Source organism: Camarhynchus parvulus, chromosome Z (genome assembly GCF_901933205.1).
Source record: "Camarhynchus parvulus chromosome Z, STF_HiC, whole genome shotgun sequence".
Taxonomy (NCBI): Eukaryota; Metazoa; Chordata; class Aves; order Passeriformes; family Thraupidae; genus Camarhynchus; species Camarhynchus parvulus.
The window spans coordinates 47,423,686-47,447,516 of NC_044601.1; the positions used below are offsets into that span (position 1 = coordinate 47,423,686).

A 23,831-nucleotide genomic window follows, 5' to 3' on the forward strand; every position below is an offset into this window, starting at 1 on the left:
CTCTGAGCCACAGTCAGCAACCACAAAAGTGGGTATGGATGATATTGTGCCAGCCTACAATGCAAAAGAAACCTACATGCAAAGGAAAAGGAAAACCAACTACTTCCTGATCATGTTAAATTACAGAAGAAGAAATGTGAAATTTTTCATTCAACAGCTGCTTCTCCTCCAGCTGGCTGACAGGTTAGGTATGTCAGCCCTTTCCAAAAAACAAATGTATCCTATCTTCAAAATAAGATGGGTCACATAGGAGCCATTCAAAAACTTGGCTCTCAACAGATCCATAATCCAGGGGGATGGACCAACTACTGAATCATTTATTCCACTGTGAAGGCATGTGAACTTCAAAGAAAAAAGGAGGGAAAAAACCCAGAAAAAAAAAAAATCAAGCTTCTGCAGCCTAGACAGTTTCATGCTAACTATTGCCATATACAGTTTTCTCCTTTAAATCTTTATCTCAGTCAAATGAAAACACACACACAAATTAAAACAACTAAAATAAATTATGCATGGAGAAATTAAGATTCAAAGCTTAAAATCAGCCTTTGCTCCCTAAGTACAATGCTGAGCAGCAATGTTCATCCCTCTCTTGGTTCATACACAAAGACTATATTACATTATTAAACCATTAATGGCATGCATATGTTAAAACAAGAGAAAAACACAATTTGAACTAGTTAAATTCGGAGCTATGAGGACATGTAACTCATCCAGGATCAAATAATTAATTTAGTTATATGCAAAAACAAGAACAGTGGCATACAGCAAAGAGATTTTATCAAGTTGCTATTTGTAAGCAGTAGACAGAAGGGGTTAGTGGACCTATTTATTGATCCTTAAGCAGGACACCAGCTCCGCTGCAAGACCAGCACAAAGACTATTTCTATTATCAGGTAATGAGATAAATGCAAATTAAGAGATACACTCTTCGCTTCCCTCAAGCAAAATCAAGATGCCTGTGGCTACCCAAAGACAGAATGCTCCCTGTCCTAAGCAAGGCAGCTCACAAAGAGGGGCCCCTTGCACTGTCACTCAGACCTTCTGCCTTCTCCTCTCTTTATGACTACAGTGCCCCATGCACAGGACTCTTCAAGACATCTCTGTATATTAAGCCCTATTATATGCTTATTTGTTCCTATTTAATGTAAAGCGTTTTTTGTTATTCTCACCAATTACAGTTCCTTTAGGAAAAACAAATATTTGACCATACCTGCTTCCTCTTTAATTAAGAAGATACATAGTGATGTTCCGAACTTCTGAGGCTATGCAGAAAACCACAGGAAACAAAGTTAAAAACAAGCCTCTGCTTTCTAAAAAAGAAACTTTGTATTTCTGAGAATTTGACTGAGGAAGGACACATAATGGTCTGAGTCAGCCCGCAAAAAGTAAGTAGCAGATAATTGTGTTTCCCCCCATCCTGCAAACCACTTCACCATACCCTGGGACTTTAAGTGCTCATTCCTCAGCTATCAGACCAACTTCCCCCTATGAGTTGTAACAGCTGAAGGCTTTGGGGTGGATGTGGAGTATATTTTACTTTTGTAAAGATGGCTACATATAAACTGCTCTCGTCAGCTGATAAATGATGCCTCAGGCCAGACAGACACAAGTCTGATGTACTATTACTACTAGATTTTAATTAACCAGTACTTCTAAATAGCATTTCACATTATCAGATAGAGAAGAACACAACAGAGCAATGACAGCACTGATACTGATCAGTTTTTGTTCAGTCCTTCCAGTAAAGGAAGGTGCATTGGAAAGAGAGAGATTTGTTTTCCATATTATTTGGTTTGTTTGACTCAAATATGAGCTTTTCATCCTCACTGGAAGAAAAAAAACTACTCAGTCAATACATGAGGTCAATGAACAATCATTCATGATAGCTACGTAGATACAATGGCTCTTTTTTTGTTCTTTTTTCTTTTTCAGCATAACTCAATAGCAAACGGCTAAATGGAGAAAAACCATTACACAGATTTTCTTTTTTTGTTTACTGTTTTCACAGATCACATTTACAGTGTGAGCCTCTCCGATACATTCCCCAAATCTCTGGCAAAGAACATTGCACTATCCTTCAGCTAAAAGACAGTTAGATATCTAAACAGTAGCTTCATGTTACCTGGCACACTTGTAAGTGTAATCAGTTAAAGACAGCTGAATCTTTCTCTGTCCATACAGGAGAGGTGGTTTAGTCCAACAGAAGAACTGGAAAACTTTACTGCCTAAAAAGAATAGTTTCTTTTATCAGTTCCAAAATACCCAGCTGTGATGCTGTTGACTGTGACTAACTGAATTTGGCATAGCTTTAATAATCCTTCACAGAAGAGAATTCTATTTGCTATATGCAAATACATCATCAGTTAAAATATTTGCAAGTATCAAATGATGATATTTGAACAAAAGAATCCTTTTAGGGTTTCCTACAGTCTATTCTTAAAGCAGTCAGAAAACAACTTTACTGAACTAGCATTAATTAATGTTCACTCACTGTGTAGAGATCAAAGTACTTACTATATACAAATATCCCAACAATAACAGAAGAGTACTCACAGTTATTTACAACAAACTTCAACAGTCTCACCTACACAAACCAAAATGTTGCTTTTCCCTTCCCACCTCCAAAGCCACACACTTCAAATAAAGCCCACTCTGGTATGTGAAGCAAAGTGTATGGAATAAAACTATGATCTGTTTACCCAAACAGCAGATGTATTTACAGACTACAGAGGCTCAGAGAGGAATTTCCGAATACCTACATGATCCTTTCCTCTTCAACTTAGAGTCCATTGCAGTACCACAGGATAAATCTTGAAAATCAACCACCAGTAACACAGAACAGCCTAATACCTGGCATAAAACACCCTCACTGCCACTAGGATCACTGCACAGGCTTTCCACCTCCTGCCAAAATTGCTTTTCCTCATGCCCCAAACCACTGAGAGGAGGAACATAAAATTGTTTACTTGATATTACAAGAATAGAGGAAACATTTATGGGGTAAAACATGAAGCAGCCTACAGGTAGTGTCTGGAGGGAAAACACTATTAACTTAAACCTCACACTCACTTTAGAAAACCCAGCCAAAATGTGTTAAACATATTAATACATGACAAAAAAGTAGACGTGCAACATAAGGCTGTGTCTTCATTAATGCCAGATTACCATTTGGTACCATACCATTTTGTATGACCACTATGCAATACAAATTTATGCCCAAGCAAGCACAGGCACAAGCACATTTCTGTCAAGTTTGCCTGAGTGCAGGATGCTGCATTCAAGCTGACTTCACATCAGCTGAAAAAGTACAAATAATATCTGTTTAGGTATTGTCAGAGTCACAGAGAGATGAGCAACATCTGACAGAGCAGAAAACTTACTAGTATAAGGTTAACATCAAAACTGGGGATGAAAAGTTATATTTACATGAGACATTTGCATCATGTGATTATGGGTTTTGATTCACCTACAAGTGCCTTAAAGATGCATCATTGAACCAACAATCTAAATCAAGCTGTAAATCAGTGTCTGTAGGGTAAAGAGCAACAAAGCATCCTCCTCCCTCTATACCCCTCTGTCCCCATCAGAGACATAAAGGCTTTCAGTCTTTCCTCTAACTCTGTAGGGAATCTCATGTAACATGTGTTCATGTAAGCAGTTAAAATGTATCTACAATAGAAGGGGAGATGGGCAAAAAACCAAAAAACTTTCATATTAAATACAATTTCACACACACATAGGAGAAAATAATTCAGAAAAGCCAAGTTAAGATTACAGACATAGCTCCCTAGATTGCCTAAATGAGACAATATGTATTATCTCATCTGGCAGTTTAGCATGACTGAAATGAAACATAATTTGCAGTTGACGCCAACTGGCAGGAGACAAATGTTCATGGTAATCTTTGTGTTTTATTAAGAAAGTTCTTCTGTCTTAAATTACACGGAAAATGGATTGGAGGCTTTTGGTCTAAAAAGTACAAGGGTTGCAGATGCTACTCTGAGCTGTTAACTCATAGAAAAATGTGTCTTGAGTTTTTACAATTAAAAGGACAAATCTAAAATTATGCCAGGTCAAATTGTCTACCCAGTACCTCTGTCTCCAAGAGTAGCCAAAAGCAGATGTCTGGGGAAGAGAATAGTGTAATCGTTTAGTCATACTTTCCCCAAATACACTTGTCTCCAATAATTTGCAGCTCAGGGACTTCCAAAGCCAGAGGTCATGCTTATGTATTTAATAATCCCTCACAGACTCTTTTTTCCATTAATTTTGTCCAGTTTCACTTCAATTGGTATAAATTTTCAGTATCCACAACATCCTGTGGAGTTACACAACTTAATATACGTGCATGACAAAATTCTTTTTTTTGCTATTCCAAACCCAACACCTGCTAGTTTTATTTTCATGCTCATTAGCTCTTGTACTGGGAGAGAAAATGAACAACTTATCCCTAAGCCTCTCACAACGCCATTCATGTTTTTATAAAAGTATCATCACATCCCAGTTGTCTCTTCTCCTCACCAATTTAACTGCTGAAGAAAGTCACAGTGCTGAAAAGAAGATCCTCATCACGTCAGTAAGTATGAAGAGGATCTCATTCTGTTTTATTCTCTATCATTAGAGCATCAAGACAAATATATTCTTAACTGAACAAACAAAATAGATGTGAAGTAATGAAAGGTAACCCAAAAAAAAGCAACAAAAATAACTGATGTACAAAATTCAGTGCCTGTGAAGTGAAAAAAAGCAGGCTATTATAGTTAAAAAAACACAACAAATGAAAAAGAATTACTTGCTTTGTCCTAGACAGATGTAGAATGAGCAACTGTAGTATTAAATTACTACAAGAAAGGAATTAATTGGATAACACACAAAGAAAATTTTCACATGTCATGGTGATATAAGGGAGACCACTGAGTTCCTTAGAACAAGTCACAGATGACAGATACAGATGATCCTAATCTGAGGCAGAAGAATGGGGTAGATGATGCCATATGGTCTCTTCTAGTCCTATCTTCATATGATCTTCTTGGGATGTCAGGTGGAATCTCTTCCTCTCAATGATTTAACAACAGCAAAATAAACAAGCAGGAGGAGTGGAAGGTTAAAGGGAGCTACAGGGTTGACTGCTCTGGAAAATAAGAAGTTACAACCTGCTCACAAATAAATTACTTGTTGAGACCCTTTCCTTGCCCAACTCCAAGGAGCCTGTGGAAAGACTGAGGGACCACCAGCCAAGAGCTGGAGACATTTTGCTGAAAATGCGGACTTCTATTCTCTGACCTTGCCTGGAGATTCTTTAAATCTGGTTGGGAAGCGGAGGCATACTATGCAGAGTACACACATGAGTATGTGAGACAGCCCCAGTGCACTCTTAAGGATTGTTTACCTACTGTGCAATGCATGTAGTGAGCAACAGAAAAACAAGGTAAACTGTTGATACAGGCTAGTCAAACACCAAAAAATTGGACTATTCCTAAAGCTCTCTTTTAGACAGGACTTTCACCCTTTCATGTTAACATGTACCACTTTTGCAGTAACCAAGCTCAAGAAAGACTGGATATTTCCATACTCCAAATTCAGCTGCGATAAAAGGCAATCTCTAATTCAAGCTGCCAGGGCTGTCATGGAATGCGGTCTGGGCCACTTAGATGTAAAGATTGGTTGAAGGTAATTGCACTGATTTTATGCAGTCGTGATCATGACTAATGATTGAATACACATGTATACGCAACACAAACCTCATCCACATTCCTGCAAACTGGATACCTCTGCTAAATCATCTACCATCTCAGCAGCGCAATCAGCTGGGCAGTCTGTGGAATATCTTATATGCCAGATGTCATGTACTGTGTCTATTAGTACCTTTAAAAGCCCCAAAACAGAGAAAAATGTGACCTTTGTTAACTACTCAAAGGGAAACCATACCAGACAAAAACTAGCTGGAGAAAAATCAATGCACAGAGACAGAGAGAGAGAGAGAGAGAGAGAGAGAGAGAGAGATGAGATGAGATGTAAGAATGCATGAAACTTTTACTATTACGCCATATTCGTCCCACCACGTATGTTAACTTTAAACGATGTTCTAAGTGCACAGAATCATATCCACAAATATGACTGAATATAAAATTAAAATATATGCTACTATTTCAAATGTATGCAAAATAAAAGAATACATTACAATATTAAAACTAGAACTTACATTTAAATTTTTCTTGTAAACTTTAAATTACTCAGGCCTGCCTGTGCAGAATGGCATTCAGGTTTTATCAGGTGGCTATTCTGAAATAGAGTTACAATTGCCAAAATTTTCATGATGACTATGAATACCTACTGCCTTATTTTCTGAAAAAAAATTCATAGAAGGCTGCAAGAGCTGGAGTATTTGCACAAGATATTCTCCAATTTTATTTTTTATTATTTTTTTTATTTCAAGCATATTTATATTTCAAGCATATTTCAGTATGTACTATTCATCAGTATTAACAGTTGTGCAGAAAGATGCTGCCATTCTTTGCACAAAAGAACTCTGTTGAGGTACTCTGTACAAATATTGCTTTAGTTGTCATGCTGTCACTCACTCTCCCTCATAGGAATAGAGAAGAGAATCACAAAAGAGAAAATTAGAAAACTCGTGACGCTTTAATAGGTAAAGCAAAAGCCATGCACTTAAGCAAAGCAAAACAAGGAATTGAACTAATGCTTCACATGGGCAGGCCAGTGCTCATCAATCACCAGCAGAGCAGCTCATCAATCACCAGTAGAGCTCCATCACAGGTAAAAGTGACTTGGGAAGACAAACGTTATCACTGCGATCCCCTTCTTCTTCTTCTTCCCCTAGCTTTATTACTGAGCATAATGCTGGTTTTACACCATAGGACTTGGTGTGAAACATCCCTAGAGCCTGTTGTGGTCAGCTATCATGGCTGCATCTCCAACTTCTTGTTCACCCCAGTCTATTTGCTATCAGAGCATGAGAAGCTGAAAGTCCTTGACTTGGTGCAACTACAGCTCAGCAACAACAAAAACATGACTGTGCTATCAACATCAGTCTCATACTAAACCCAAAACACAGGACTATATCAGCTATCATGAAGGAAAATAACTAACTCCTCTGAAATCAGAACATCAGTAAACTCCTAATATCTGATAGAATATGTACTCTAATCTGCAGCACCTTCTCTTCTGCACGTACTTTAACAGCAGGAACAGTAACTATATCTACAACACTGTATATATATATATGACTTATTAAACATTAAATAAAAAACCTCACCCCTTTATATGAAAGTATTTTTGGCAGAGCCTTCCCTCCACACACTTACTGTTTGCAGATGATGTATCGAAGTAATACACATATGCTAAGAGACAAAACGAGTACATAACCATTAAAGACAAATGTATCTACCAACATACAATACTGGTGTATTATCACCACCACACACTTCAGTGATGAGGTCAGGTTTAGACAAATGAAATTTCAATGAAAAGTCTGGAAAACTTGTTTACAATGATCCCAGACAAAAGCCTTGCAAGCTGCAATTCACTGACCTATGTAAACTGATTTGGCTTTCAGATAATCTTGCAGTGAATACAATTGCAAAATCTATAAACACAGATGGCACCAACTGCCACCCTATCTGCAATCTCAGCAGAAGATCAAATAAATACAGAGACTGAATTTATCTTCCCACATCACAGGTAATTCTTTCCAAACAGGTTTAAGGGATTATCATTGAAAGCTGAACCAAGAAAGTTCTGTCACAGCTAACCAAAGTCTCAACCACCCTGAGAAGTCACACTGCTCAAACAAAACAGATTTAAAAACTGTATGGCTTTTAATAAAGTAATGCAACATTCAATTCAGACCAGGCTCTGGTTATAATTGCTACAATCACGATATTGACCATTTCTATTAGCAGTAAACTCACAGGATTTTCTCCTAAAGCACCCTTACAGAAAAACTTACTTGGGATCAAGAGGGATGAAAAGGCTGACAAGCTACAGTCAAACTTTAAGGTAAAGTATCAGTTGTATTATTAAGCCATAGTATATTATTTTATCTACAAAACTTACTGCTTTGATCTGGAACAGAATGACAGCATTGATACTTACTGCTGAATTTCAGAAATGATGTACTATAAAGGCATATATGTATGCAATGTCAGGCATCAGCAAGCATGAAGATCACTTAGTCAACTCTAAAGCTACTACTGTTTGTATAATTAAAATCCGAAACATATTCATCAGTAAGATGTAAGATACCACAAAGAACGCATCAGTCCAAAAATACCTTTAGCATCTTTAAGATGACATTAAGCATTAAGACAAAGAAGACTAAAAATACAGCAGTGACGCCAATGACAAAGGAGACTGAGCAGCTGCTTCAGCAATATTGCTTCATTGATTGTTTCTCAGCAGTAGAAGCTGTTAAAGGTGAAAAAAATCAGCTAAAATAAGCCTTCCTTGTGTGTCTGGGTTCATTATAGTACTCTCAGTGGCTGAATCACAAAATTATGCTTTCTTCAAGACATTTTTTGCTCTTTTTACAGTATTTCATTCTCATGGTTTATCATATAGTTCATGTGTTTTCCCCATGGGCTTCAGAGAAACCCTTAAAGAAACCCCAACCAACAACATCTAAAACAAAATACATAAGAAGTATTTTAGGGAACAAATTGCAGCAGTATTTCTCTCAGGCAGCAATGTCTCAAATATTCTGGATTCTCCTTTGAAGAATCCACATCTAACTTAACTATAGAGCTCCAAACTGAAAAAGACGGTATGATTATGAGAACCAGAAGACAATGAGTACTGGAGAAATTAATCTTTAGCAAAAGACCATGCTTATTTTTGTTTTTTGTTTGATTTTTTAAATTACATTAGTGAATCAGAAACTGGAACCTACTGATTATGTGAACAGCACAACAGTCCCTAAATATCTTTTGGTGTGATTTATTTATACTCAGTCATGGATACATACTGTAAGTGTCCAACTGCTATGTATATTGCCACAGTTCAGAATTTCAGATACACTCCCGATCCATTCACATAGATCAGGTAATTTGCAATCAGCTGTTTGCTGTTGCAGCAAATTTATAATTTAATTAATTTTCCACTGTGCATTTAGTTTTCTTTGGAATTACCTACCACAAAAATGTCTTTTAGGAAAATACTTCTAGGAAAATTGATTACTCTCTGATTAACTGATGTTGAAATACTTATTCATGGTTAATGTCTCACCTACTAGAGTTGTAAAGAGAAACAAAGGCAAATTAAAAAGAAATGAAGACCTCAGATCTGCAGGTTTTTTCCCAAAATGCCTCAACTTCTGTCAGCAGTACAACATGAAAATATCACTTTTCTTACAAGACAGTAAAACAGTACTTGTTTAGACAACTTTCACAGTAACACATCTCCTGAGCAATTTTAAAAGGCAAGGGATAACAAAACTACTTTTTTAAGCTGGGCTTTACAAATGCTTTACATTCAGCTTTATTCCAATTCATCCATATGTAGGACAATGATTTTGGAAAAATGTATCCTGTTAGTTCCACTTTCCCAGGGCAGATTTTAGGCACTACAGCTCAGGAGAATCCTGCCAATTTTCAAGAAAGCTAAAGAGATAGAAGGGAAAGCTGAAAAGCCAGAAGGGAAAAGTCTTTGGTATTATTTTAACACTTGTCAACTACAATCACATCAGCAATTGTCTTTGCATCAAAAAAGGGCTCTGAGAATCAGTAACATCTTCCAGCAACTTGCCACCTCTTTCCTTGTTCCCAAATGAGTGCAAAATGCTGACTCCCCCAAAATTATTTATCATGTAGGCAGAAAGTATAGAAATGGGAACTCTTGAGAGGGAAGGGAGATAATGAAAACACAGAGGAAAGCAGGACAAAGGAAGACACAGAAAGTCCTTATTCACAGGGAAGGAATGGGGACATAAGACTGTTTCTCTTGTTGCTACCAGCAGTGAGAAGCTGAGCACTGCTCTCCTCCCCACAGGCTGGATGGTGTGAACAGTCACCCAACAAGAGGAGCTCTGTGTGCTTGTGCCTGGGCACAAACACACGAACACACACCTGTGTGCAGGAAGTAAGGACAGTTAGGGACAGCGGGGCAGCCATCCTCACCTTCCCACTTTAAGCTTTAATAAATAGCTCTGAGGCAAACAGCAGCTTCACTAGGGGCTATTTCTGTGTGGAGAGACTCTTTCCTTTTCGTCTTGTAACAAGGTAGTTTAAGATGCTGAGGGTAAAATTCCTAGAAACCGTTTTCTTGCCTGATTTTTTTTCCTTCTGATTTGCAGAAATCTTACATTAGCTAGGAGCTGCCATCCTGTGTTCAACATGTCCCCTGCATTGCAAACACCACTTCTCTTTTACTGGGGAGCCCTCCAATGGGTACTCAATATCTAACAGAGTAGAACCTTCTGGAAACACAGATTTTGATTAATAATAATTCTGTTCTCCAACACACTCAAATAATGAATCATTTCATTTTCATGTAATTATTATTGAAACAGCAATGTCTACATCATATGCAAAATAAAACACCAAGTTTCTTGCCTGGTTGCCAACTAAACAGTCACCTGCAGCGCAGTCAGGTTCTGCTGATGCAACAACACATAGCATTGTCCTACTGTGTTATAGAATACCACAAGCAGTCTTCACAGCTACAAGCTAGAACATGAAAAAGGATCATGGCAATTATTGGCTTCCTTTCAGTCTTTGCCAGCCGTACTTCTTCTGATCCTAACTTACCAGCCCAGCACAATCAAGACTGTCTTAGAAGATGTGGAGGAACGATGATTTGATTAAATAAGTAATAAAAATAACTGTAACATTCTTACACAGCAATGCTGCATCCATTCCCAGGGATTTACAGTCATAAAAGAAAATGACACACTACTACTACTTGCCTGACATGTGCGTACATCATCATGCAAACATTTCCCAGAATGCTTAATAAAAACAGACGATTAACTAAAAAAAAGATAAAGTGGGCAATTTCCTCCATACTGATTAAACCCACTGCATGACTCAGAGGGAGAAATCCTGTGAAGAAAGCAGCGTTGTGATTAAAGCTGGAGTGGCTGCAACTAGCACATGGAATAAAAAACTTGAGCAATGGTCCCATGAAACCGTGTCTGAGATAAAACCCTCTCATTAACAACCATCTTAACAGTCTGCCTATACCCTGACCTAACAATGCATGAACATGGATAGAATACTCAAGAAGATCCCAGAGATTAATTTGGTTTATATTTTTCTAGTATTTTTGGTTTAGAAAAAATAAAATGTAACGTCACTGACATTTCCCAGTTAGCCACTCTTTGTGCACAGTATAAATTTAGGTCTCTATGAATTACCATAAGGAGCATAAGGTTTCTGTCACCAAAGCAAACACATTGAAAACAACAGGGCCCCTTGCAGGTATGAGCTTGAGCAGTCAGAACGCACTGAAGGATTGGGACCAAGGAGACATCTTCATTAAGGGATCAGTAATGGTGCCTAAAAATGTTTCCCTAAGAAAGCCAAACCTTGTTATTAACATATATTTTCTTCTGGATGAGGTCAGCTGGAGCTCTGTAATTGTGCTCATTTATTCCTACTAATATATCTCTCATTAGGATGCACACATTCGCAGCAACTCGTCTGCTTAGTTCTGGCTTGGTGTAAACTTCCTATGATGGTGCAACCCTGCTGCTCTGCCACCAGGTACTGGCAGCATGTGCACTTGTCTGGACACGGCACTGCCAGCCCATGCTGTTTTACTTGATGTTGCTCCAGCGCACCCACAACTTCTGAATTACGGGATCCAATCTCATCGGTGTGTTATCAAGTGCCTTTGGAGTGACACCTAAACTACCAAAAAAAGCGCACCGGTAACCTGTGTCACCTACTTCCTGCCTTTCCCTGAAGGGCCCTAAGAACCAAAATATACACATACATACACGCAGACACACACATCCCTCCCTCAAAAACTGGTCCCAGAAACACGATGGGTATGAAGAACTCGTGTCAGCGATGTAAAGGCACCCAGGTGAGCTTTGAACCGCCGCTCCCAGAGGCAGCTCGCAGAAAGTCAAGAAGCTCCCGTGCCCGCGGGTAGAGGCTGCAGGTGCCCGGGCCAGGGCAGCCAGGGGCGGCCCGCCTCCCGCTACCCGTCCCGCGCGAAGTCGACCGGGGCCCCCAGACGGGCGGTGCCCGCCCGGCCCCGCCCCGTCCCTCAGGGCGCGGAGGGAGCGCGGCCGCCCCGCGGTGCCGGACGTGTGCGCGGAGCGCGCCCAGGCGCCACGGACCCGCTCCCGCTGGCCGGAGAGAGCCGCGTCCCGCCGGGAGCGGGGCTCGGCAGGACCGCCGCGCGGGAGGGAGGGGAGCGGGGAAGGAGGGAGCGAGGGAAGAAGGCAGTCTGGCGGCCGCGGGCGCCTCGCCGGGTCGCGCCCTGGGTCTCCGCCGCGCTCCCCGCGGGGAAGGCGCCCGGGTGCCGTCCCGCTCCGCCGCTGCCCCGGCGGTCGCCGGGCGGCTCTCTCCGGCGCCACAGCCCCGTCCGTGCCGCCACCTCCGCGCTGTGCCCCGTCCCGCCGCGGCTGTTCCCCGGCCTGTCCCTAAGTCTACAGCCCTGGCCCAGGAGAAGCAGCAGCCCGGCCGCCGCTCGTGCAATGAATGGAAGCGCAGCCAGCGGTCCCGGCCCTCCCTCCCGTCCTCCCAATCCCGCACAACTTCAGCGGTGCCGCTGCCTCACCGCTGCCGGGCAGAGGCGGCTCCTCCGCGCTGGGGCTCCGCTCTCGCCGCCGCCTCCGGCCCGCGCCCCGCCGGGCTCACCCTCCTCCGCTCCCGCCGCGACCATGCACCGAGGGAGGAGGAATGGGATCCCGGCGAGGGCCGACCCGGCCGCCCCCAGCCGGAGGGAGGGAGCCGCGGCGAGGGGCGGGGAGGGACGGGACGCGGGCGCCCTGCCCTGCCCAGGACCGGCCCCCTCAGGCTGACGTCCCCCGCTCCCACGCCGCTGGCCGCGGGGAAGCGCCCAGAGCCGAGCCGAGCGGGACCCGGGCCGGGGCGTGGAGGCACCGCGGCCATGGGCGGGCAGGCGTGGCCCGGTCGCTATCGCAGCCGGGGAGAGAAGCTCTGGAAATAGCCCAAATAACCGCTGTTCCGCCATGCTAGCGTTTGAATAACCAAGGGTCCAAGGCTCCTCCATCTGCCCCGTCCGAGGCTGAGAACGGACCGGGCAGCACGACTGGCAGTGTCAGGCCCGGTACTGCCTATTGCGCGTCGCATCACAGTCTGCCCCACCGGACTTAGCTATAGTGGATGCACGGAATGGAAAGCAGGAGTGGTAAACAGAAACTCCTCCTATCCAAAAATTCCTCTTGGTGTAGACCTTCAGAAATACAATTTATATTGCAAGGGAATGTCTAAAAAGTCTACAGTGCTTCTGTTTTCAAACTTTTCCCCTTCAGAACAAATAATTTCCCATCGATATCCCTTTAAAATCATATTTAACACTCTTCCAGTTCCAAAGCAACACTCTGATGACCCAGGCTTTTGCAGAACTCTGTAACGCCTAAAGTATCTTGAGACGTCTAATGCCAAGCACATACGTGTCTACAAGCAGTGACACTCATTTAAAGCATCTGCAGGGAAAATTAAGGTTTAGGCTTGGACATGTCTCTGCATGCCTCTGCTATCCCACACTGTTGCACCCTTCTGTAATATGCTGCTCGTTGTAAGTGGATGACAGGTGTCTAGCTTCATACAGCTCATCTCAGTGTCAGCTTCACTTGCTAGATTGGAACTGGCTGTTGCAACAGATAAAACCAACTGCTAAGTTGGTCAATAAAATAAATCACTTCGGGTATCTCAGAGATATAAATGAAGTGCTACACCAGTGGAAAATTTGATTTGCTGCAGCTGAAGCTGTCCTCCTGAGAAAAAGTAAGGAGTTGTCTTTTCACTGCTATCGGAACCGTATCTTTCACAAACACTGCATTCACTTGAAGCTATGGCTTTTGACTAAATTATCCTTTTACTGCCATGATACAGAGCAATCAGTGCCTGAACAGTGCCCAACTCCTGTTGGGCAGGAGACTTTTCTCCTTTTAATGCCTTTATTAAAAGTGATCAGCTCAAGATTGGGAAGCTTGACGAGTCTGCAGTCCACGTCTTCTTTACCAGCATGGCTCAGAGAAAGAGGATATGCACAGCTTTGTCCACAAGGGTCAAAGCTGGGGGTCCAGTCCTCGTGGGAGCATCTGGCCAAAACCCCGGTCCTTCCAGCTTTCCACTGCTTCCCGGCTCCGGGTCCCGGCTCCAGATGACTTCTAGTCAGGGCGAGGGGCTCAAAGGTTTTTCAGCATCTCTGCAGGGCCAGCACTCCGCTCCTCACGTCCAGGCATCATTCCAATCTCTTAACTCTGCATTGGCTCGTTGTGTTTGGGGTTCCCCTGGCAAGTCCGACACTTCCCATGGTACGTTGGTTCCGAAATCTGCATATTCTAATGCCCCCCCCTCCCCACGTTTCGTCTTCTCGCCTCCTCTGTCTGAGGAGAAGGGCTATCAACCCAGCCCTGGCTAGGGTCGTTAGTGATACAAAAAGAACTATTAACTCTAACGACTTGTAAATATCATAACAACAAGTAACACTGCCGCAGCAACTCCGGTCTGAAGGCTTTGTAACTTTTTTCTCTCTACAAAAAAAGAATTGGCAGAATTTTGTTCACAACAGTGTAGGCTGATCCTGTTGACTGCTTGGGACTCCGAAGTCTTCAACTCTGCAAGAGCACATTCCATCTGACTGGATTCAGTTGCTGGATCTGTGCTTTTTTAATTGGGGTCTGCTGCTCAGAAAACCAAAAGCCAGAAAATGATCTCCCAGGTACATAGGCTGAGGAAGAAAAAACAAATACAAAACTCCAAGAATTATATTCCTATGGCAAAAACAAGAAAAACCATAAGCAACTCTCTACACTTACTGAAAACACAGCGTATGCTTTCATGCCTGATTATTGTCCAAACTTCTGTCCTTGCATTACTTTTCCTCTTTCTGGACAAGTCATCAAATGAAACATTCTAAAAAAAGTTTTATTAGAGACATTTTTGAATGTTCCCATTAGAGTATGAAAATCCATTTTCTACAAAATAAGGGTGTCTTTGTAAAACTGAACTTTCTGTGACCTTTGAGAGCAGCTACTTTAACATACAATAGGAGACAACTCAATAGGTCTGTCCAAAAATAAACATCTCTTTAAAGAATATTTTAACCCTAGAGACTTCACACAAGTAGCGTACTGACAACATTATTCAATAACACAAAGTTAACTAATATTAGTCATATTAGTTTTCAGAAAGCTATGAGGCCTTTTGCATTCCAGTTTTGGACTGCACTTTGAGCTAATACTCACAATACATAGGTCAGCTGCTTTTGGATCAGTTTTTTCTGAAAAAGATACATGCTCTATGTTTCAAAAAGATAGAACCATGATACTACAACAACAATGTGAAACTAAAAAGTATAAAGTCTATATTGCAAATATGCATGTAGCAAACATCAGTTTTCTCACTAGTAACTTTTTAAAAGATATTAACTCTTAAAAAAAATCTATTAACTCTTAAAAAGATAAAGTTAAATGCTAATTGATTTAATAAAGCTTAGCTAGAATGAAGGGAAAGAATTATTAAAGCATTCCTACTATCTTCATAAATTAAGTCAGCTTTTAAACATAGACATCCACATGTGTCCAAATCATAGTTAACATCACAGCAATTAACAGACTGGATATTAAGAGTGATGTTGTGATGCTTGCTGCCATAGTGGATCCGGTGGCAGCAGCAGCTTTTTCTTCCTCCTCCATTAATTGTTTAAAAATTGTTTGCTATTTAAAAATACACAATAGGGACAATTACACAGTGCTGCTATCAGTAAATGGTAATGTGCGGTCTTAGCCACTGGATAAATAATTACTAATGGGAAAGATGACACCGATAATAAGCAAATGATAACCTATGGAACACTGATAAAGTTTTTAAGAAACTTGTTACTGACTTGCAGCACTGCATGTAACACAAAGGGCAACCATGTCTTAGAACATTTTCATTTGGGCTAACAGATGGTCTCACCCCATTGGATCCTGTCTGGTCCACAGCACATATTTTTACAGGTACTTTTTAGTATACTACCTGGATGCTAAAAAGAAAACTTGTGTGGCAAGATCAGTGCACTGGGTTGTGGGGCTGAACAAGTCTGTGACTTAGAAAAACAGCCACAACCATGCAGTTTTCACAAGGAGGTATGAGGCAGCACACCGAAATCCCCTGATGCAGTCTGAAGGCCAAGGATTGTGATCTGAAGGCCAAGGCCTGGCAGATCTAAGCATAGCATAAAATTTTCTTAATTTGAACACTTCTTTATTTGGAAATGGTGTGAGGAACTTGGTATTCCTTCTATTCAAGTAGTGGGGTTTTAATGCTAACTAATTACTATATTGTCTTTGATGTGCAGCTCTAAACATTTTTATTTAGCTTATCTTAAGCCCAACTGCACAAACAAATAACTCATCACCAGAACTTATCACATACACATTATCCAAACAGGAAACAGAGACGTCAAACAAGCACACGTTGGATTAAGTGATATATGAGATGAAAAAGATGACATAATGTTTTTTACTCTTGCTCACAGATCTTTCCAAGTATTAACTTCATAGGCATTAATTTGTTTAGTCAGTTTTCCTCCCTAAATATTGGTTTACTTATAACCAATGGTTATGGTTTACAATAAGTGATCTCATTTTGTTTGATCGATTTAAATTCTCCATGGACTGTTAGAATGAAGGATTATTTTACCCTGAAATTTCCTGAAGTTCACCTGAACAAATACAGCCTTGGATGTGGCCCAGAAAACATTCTCTGAAGGTTGTAAGAATAGAATATAGACAGGGCAGACAAAACAGGATAGCAGAAAGTACAACCAAAGAGACTACGACATCCAAATAACTAGCAAATAACATACAGGTTGGAAAGAAGAACAGACATGATTTGGCTCAAAATTATGTTCTCACTTAGCCTGTGAATAGTCACTGGAAACTATTAAAATATTGGATAAGATACAAAAATTTATATATAGAGCCTACAAAAAGCTAAGAATGAACAAAGTGGATATCATGTGCACATACTGGAATTAGTAGTTAGGCTAAAGAGCAAATCAAATCTCAACTTTTTAAGCTTCCGATATATTCATACTAGATTTGTTCCCTCATTGCACTTACTCTTTTGTTGCTTTTTGTTGTTGATATTTTTTAAGTGGCTGTTTTTCCAAAATCTTCTCACTGTAGAGGAATGGAATAAATGTTAATATTCTATTCAAATGAATTATCTGACTACAGAAACACACAGGGAAGAATTTTTTGGATTAAAATAATGTTAAAGAAAATGCTGCATTTGGAACTTGTCCCAAAACTCCAAGGAAAATAAGAAAAAAGGAGTTAATAGGTGGAAGACGGTAGGAAATATATAAAAGGGGGGACTCATCTCTGGAAAAGTGAGGAAATTTAGTTGGGACATGGGTGTTATTTTATTGTGGGGTTTTTCATTCTTCTACCCAAAAGAAAGGTAAGATGTAAAACATCAGCTGAAATAAATCTTCGAGAGACTGTGTCCTTTTCAAGTAACACTTGTTTTTGTTTGCAGCTTCAGAAATTTCAGTTTTTCTAAGCACTTAGCTATGACATTTAATTTTTCAGTAGTTCATTGCTGTAGTGTCAACCAGTATATGGTGTTACAGAAAAAAATTTCTCTCTCTACTGTATAGCTGTATCAGTACGGAAGAAAAAAAAAAGGAAGATATTTGAAGAATGGCAAAACCCATCTGTTAATACTGGAGACTTCAGAAGCAAACAAGAAAAGAGAATAGGCTGGGGTTAAGCTAAAAAGGTCATTCAAAATTATCACTTGATGTTGTAGACAATGAAAAAGGTACAAGAGCATCCACAGTGGATAAAGCAATACTATATTGAATGTATAGATTTCAGAGGAAAAGAATTTTATAGCTCAGGTCAAAAATAAAGTTAATGTGAGAATTGTAGCCATAGATAAAAAAAAAATTACTACCTCAAAATTGTTATATACACAATCAATGTACAGTATCTAGACTTATCGGGATGTGATGACCTAGGGAAAGATCAGTGCTGAGCAGCAGAAAGCATGGAGATGTCTGCAGAGAGAAAAGAAATAGGAAGAAGGTTTGGAAGGAAGAACTGGGAGCTGTCTTAAATCATACCGAATCTGAACTGATTACTTAATTCCAATATATCCAGAGACATATCTTGAGATTTTCATCTCTACAGAGATGGAGAAAGAAGTTGAGGGCAACTCAGGAAAGCTAGTCTAATAACTTATTTATAGGAAGAATAAGTGAAAGGGACGAAGGACAGGGCTGCTTAAGCCTCCGTGGGAAAGCGAGGAATAAAGCACTCTTCCAGACATACAGACCAATGCAAGGCAGCAGCAGGCATTCATCAAAATAAAAACGAAATTGAAAAAATAAGGTCAGTTAAAACAGTGTCTCAGAGTCTGAGACCTTTAAAAAGAAAGCAACATGAGAAGAGACAAAGGCCTGTGGTGGGTGTCTGAGATATCTGTTGACCCTGGCTGAGTATTCTGGCATCTCACATTCCATCTCTGAACCAAGCTTGGTGTTTTGGGGACACTAATTGTTAAACTAATTTGGGACTCTGCCAATATGGTACAATAGAAGAATCTACCACTGTATTTTAAGACTTTAATTGAATGCAGACACTCAGACTTACTGAAGGGATCCAGATTTATCACTGTGCCTAATCTCTATTTTTGAAATACATATTATTGTAACTAATGTAAAAAAAAGCGTCTAGCCAAATAAATGCTGCCTGACACAACAGCAGTAACAGCTGTTTTATCTCCTTTCCCATAATTTGGTGCTGTAGGATAGAGTATTTTAAAGAGCACTTTGATGCAGTAATTAATGAGAATTTAAATTATCAGTATCCTTTCAACTGAACAAACCAAGACATCCATTAGTTATAAATAATTAAAGAGGTTGGGTTTTAAATAAGATAGTCAATTGTTGAAATTCCCACATTAATAACCAGCTATGCTAATCTGTTTCTCTTCTAACGTCCTCAGGAGTGCTGAGAGAAATCATACACATTCAAATGTGTATGACTGAGAAGGCTACTATGCAAAAAACATTTGAAATTACTCTATCAACTCATATATCCAGTTGAAAAAAACCAACTCTGATACCTTCTTCAACTACTAGCTTATTCATCCACAAATGAGGCATTTTCTAGGACTTTTTCCAAAATATCCTACAGTTCTACTGGCTATGTTACAAATTATAAAAGGAAATAGCATAGAGCTATTTCTAGGAATTATATATCTCAAAAATGTTTAATGTTTCATTCATCAGTGTAAACATCATTAGAGATAAATCTCAAAGATTGTAACATTGCCAAGTCTTTCAAAGCAATTTAACACTTGAAAAATTTGCTTAAGAACTGGGAAGATTCACCCAAACTATCCAAAGAAATTCAGTGAAACAGTCTTATTACTCCATATTCCTAGTTCTATAATAAATGCTTGAAACGTTTTTCAGAATTAATATTGGCATTCCTAAGAATTCTGACTTAGGAATAATTTAGAGATGATTACACTTAAGTTTCCTAAGCACCACAGCACGTCAGTGAGAACCAGAGCAGTACAAATCAGAGCAATTATAGACACCCACTACTCCCGCTGGCAGTATGTGCTGGTTTTGAGCTAATTTCTACACATTCCCCACATTCAAGGATAGGAAGTGGATTCCTAACATATTTTATGCTTATCTGGATGCTCAGGATTTTACACACTGATCATGGCATTGCCAAGATCCAAAAGAAGGAACAAACAATAATGCAGATTGTTTTTTGCTGGATTCCCCTCTGTTTTGGTCTGGTTTGGTTTTTGTTGGATTCCCCTTTGCTTTGTTTATCTTGTAGACTATTGCATTTACACACCTTACACTCTGATAAAACTGTCCTTACAGAAGATATAATTATGCCCTCCAGCCCAGGAGTGTGAATTAGTAGTTTATCCTTGTCAGCTATCAGTAATATCTGTAATCTTTTACGATGTTTTTGAAATCCCTGTCTTGTCTCACGTGGCTCTAGTTTCACTGTTTTCCTTTCCTGCTCCTATCACAAATGCATCAAAACTCTTCCTACTTCTAATACTGATAATATAAAATTATCACATCCATCTCTAAAATAGGTTAAATGAGGTTTCCAGGCAGTGTAACAGAAGGATAGAATTCTCAGGGTAAACCATGCTGTCTTGAATCACACTTTCAACCTTGATAATTGTTTCTCCCTGAGAAGCCTTTACTTTCTCTTTTCAGGCTTATTGATTGTAAAGCCAAACTGGAAACCATGCAGTGTAGGACTTTTGCCAGCATTATATATTTTGGTTTTTCCATAACTCTGAAAATAAATTAAAAACAAAAACAAAATACAAAAGGAGTTGTTGTATGTTTAAATTTAAGCTTCCTGAGAAATAACTCTTTAACCATCTGCTTGGACCTTGCCACAAGCTATTCCAATATGCTCAAAATTTAAATGGCTCCTAACCTTTGGAGGGCATATTGTACAGCAATATCTTTCATTAGCATAATGTATTTAATTTTTCCAGAAAGTAGTTAGCACATCATATATAATTTTAAAAGAAAAAAAATAATAACATTAAGTCAATTTTAGCTATAGAATACCTGAAATACCCATCAAATATGAATTTTAAATTATAATCTTACAAGTCAGACATACTCTCTCTGAAAAAAAACTCCAACAGCATTAGAACATCCTGTGGGACCACATCATGTTTTTGTGAATGGCCTCATAAAAGCACTAATCTGACAAGTGACAGATTAAAGAGATTCAGATGTCCTAAGAAGCCTGGGGGCACACAACTTCAGTCTCTTCCAAAGAACAAAATATATTTGCATACATACTGACAATAATTTGGGGATGATCTTTTAATGTGGAGGATCACATACAGTCTACATAACCTGGGGAAATCCAGATCTTGCTAAAAGAAAATATTTGTGAATTGGAAAAATGCTTTTTAAGGTTGAAGCATGTATTTTTGATATGGCCTGCATACTAATTGGCACCAGTAGGCTTTTCTTCATCAATCACTAATCACAATTATGTACTAACAATTACAATGTAGCAATTTCCTTGTAACTGGGCAAACTATGGATTATTATAATGTTAACTTCCTCAGCACAAGGCCATGTGTTCTGAATTTCAGCAGAAAAAAAATGGAACATGTACAAAAGGTTTAACCACAATTCTTAAAAAACTCCATCACTTTTGAAATCAGATTTCATTGTTCATTGCAGCACACAACACTAAATTTAAGTGATCCTTAATATTAGATACTTTCAAAGAATATATACACTGAATAAATGATGAAGATTGAAGCATTACTGGCTTAAAACTAGCAAACAAACTTGCTGATTTTACCCTACATAGAAGAAAACATATAACCTCAAAACTTTTTCAGAACTCAAAAAGGAATCTATTAAGAAACCTCAAATTTGTGTCAGCACACTTAACAATTGCTCCAGTATCTGTAGCTTTTAATGACACAGTAATGAAATCTAAGACTGTTAAGCCAAACAAATGCAATAAATGCTTTCTTTTAACATAACCCACTGAACTGTCTTCAGAAAGATCATAGTTCTGCATGAAGCTTCTTTGAAAATATTGTGCCTTTTCATTATAAAATGGCATTTCTGAAAATAACACTCTGACTTTGTATTTCAGCTTAATAACAGCTTGTATGTATAATTAAGCCACAAAAAGTTCATCTAGTGTTTTGGCTTTAAATTCCATGTAATTGAGCTCGCAAGGTTGCATCAGTAAAGACTTGTGTTCACCAGAACTCTGGCTAAAAGAAAACTTTAAAAAATTAATTTAATGACAGTGAAAACCCTGCTGAAGGATTTATGGTATTCTCCTGTAGGAAGAATTTTCTCCAATTATTCACTGAAACCTGAATCAATCACTTTGTTGGATATGGTATCTCTATATCAGCTTTAAAAGAATGTGAAAATCATACCCAATATAAATACAGGAGACCTATTTAGGAGCTTTTGCTAAAAAGGTTTTTGCTAGAGGTTGAGGATTCTGGACAACAAGCTGCTGAATTTCTTTAGGGATCCAGCCCTTTACTAAAACACACATTTCTCACTAGTCTTAGCTTTCCTTTAAATTAAAGACCATCATTTTCATAACAATTCCTTTCACTTTACTGCTCATTTACACTTTAGGTACATATCTGCACGTTAACATGAGAGATTTGCTGGGATCTCTAACTGAGGATTCTACTGGTCACATCATAAAAACTCAGAATTTTAATCACTATCTTTAAATAGCATGATGGCCCTCATGGAAAATTACACTTATTTTTCACAGCTCTTAAAGTCATCTAAACAGCAAACACTCTTAACAAAACACTCTTAAAGTCATCTATACTGCAAACCTACATCTTGCTATAGGGTGTGTAAATTTCTCTTCTATGCCATTGGTTTGTGTGTGTTCAGGGATAACCCTGTCTGCTGATGAGTCAATTGCCTTGTGTCTCTGCAAAATAATCAAATAATCTTACTCCCTGCTAATGGTCAGTTCTGACTGCAGCATAAAACTTGTTTCCACAGTATCTATCCTTGTTAAAGACAGATGCCTTGGATCACACACTTAGAAGCACAACAACAGCATTTTATTGCTCAAAGATTCTCTCACAGGCTAAGTTACACTTCATCTTTAACTGTGTTGTAAGTAGGAAACTTTAAATTGCATTTTTATGTTTTTGTCTCTGAAATAATCAAATTAGCTGTTTAAGAAATGATGAATGATCTATATTAAAATACAAGTGAAAATAATTAGCTGGAGATAACATTAATAAAACATTACAGTGATTAGTCCTAGGAATTCATGATTTCCTTATTTGAACAGATAAGATGGAATCAAAACAATAGCTTGGAAACAAACAATACTGATATTGCAAGGACGTTGCAATTATTGAAAATAATTAGGAAAAAGAAGTAAGAGCTGAGAATTAAAATACCACAACTGATTAAAAGTAAACATTGTTAATGACGATAATTATAGGGCTACTTAAGAGAAGAGGAAAGAGAAAGGAAGAAATTAATTATGGAGAAAAAAATAAGGCAATATTGACCAAGAGTATTACATAGTTATTAGTGCATGCTTTTCCTGCAGTTGCAAAATATCCATAAATAGGCAGTGAATAAAGAAAATTCTAATTTCCAAAGCTTAAATAATAGAAATTGCTATTTCAGTGTGTAAGATCATTCTGAGATAATGCCTACACCTTACAACTTGGTATCATAGCCAAATTAAATAATTATACAGTACATCAACAGTAGTTCATAAAATAGTACTAAATAGAGAAAATATACATGGTGGCTCCCATGCAATAATAAGGCTGTCTGACTATCGCACAGAAACCTTTAAAAGATGGGGGTTTGCTAGTTGAATACATTTTAACAAAATTACAAATTTCAACTAATACTGTTTCTCTTAACATTTTTTTCCCTAGCCTTTTCTTACGTGGTATTGACGGGATGGTTACACAAGAAATTAGTGGGTACATTTGCAAAGTCACTGAATGACAAGTAAGCACACATCATATTTTAACATCAAAATTAATTCAACTGATGATCTTTCCAGAGGGTCACATTTCATTATGATTTGTTGCAACAACCGGAGCACTTGGAGAAAATCCTAAAGG

General features: G+C 39.0%; 1 protein-coding gene across 4 annotated transcripts in view; it reads right to left on the reverse strand.

The window, feature by feature from the left end:
- LHFPL2 (LHFPL tetraspan subfamily member 2) overlaps positions 1–13,325 on the reverse strand; it is a 126,096-nt gene extending 112,771 nt beyond the window's left edge. For 2 of the 4 annotated variants that reach the window (XM_030968499.1, XM_030968502.1), the window contains exon 1: positions 12,748–13,320. Coding sequence is in view for 1 of the 4 variants with exons in the window: in XM_030968502.1 (XP_030824362.1) it covers positions 12,748–13,203 (456 nt within the window). In the remaining 3 variants the exon portion in view is untranslated. Of the gene's footprint in view, positions 1–12,747 lie in introns of all 4 variants that reach the window. The other 2 variants (XM_030968500.1, XM_030968501.1) reach the window with 2 other exon arrangements.
- Between the last annotated feature and the right edge of the window lie 10,506 nt (positions 13,326–23,831).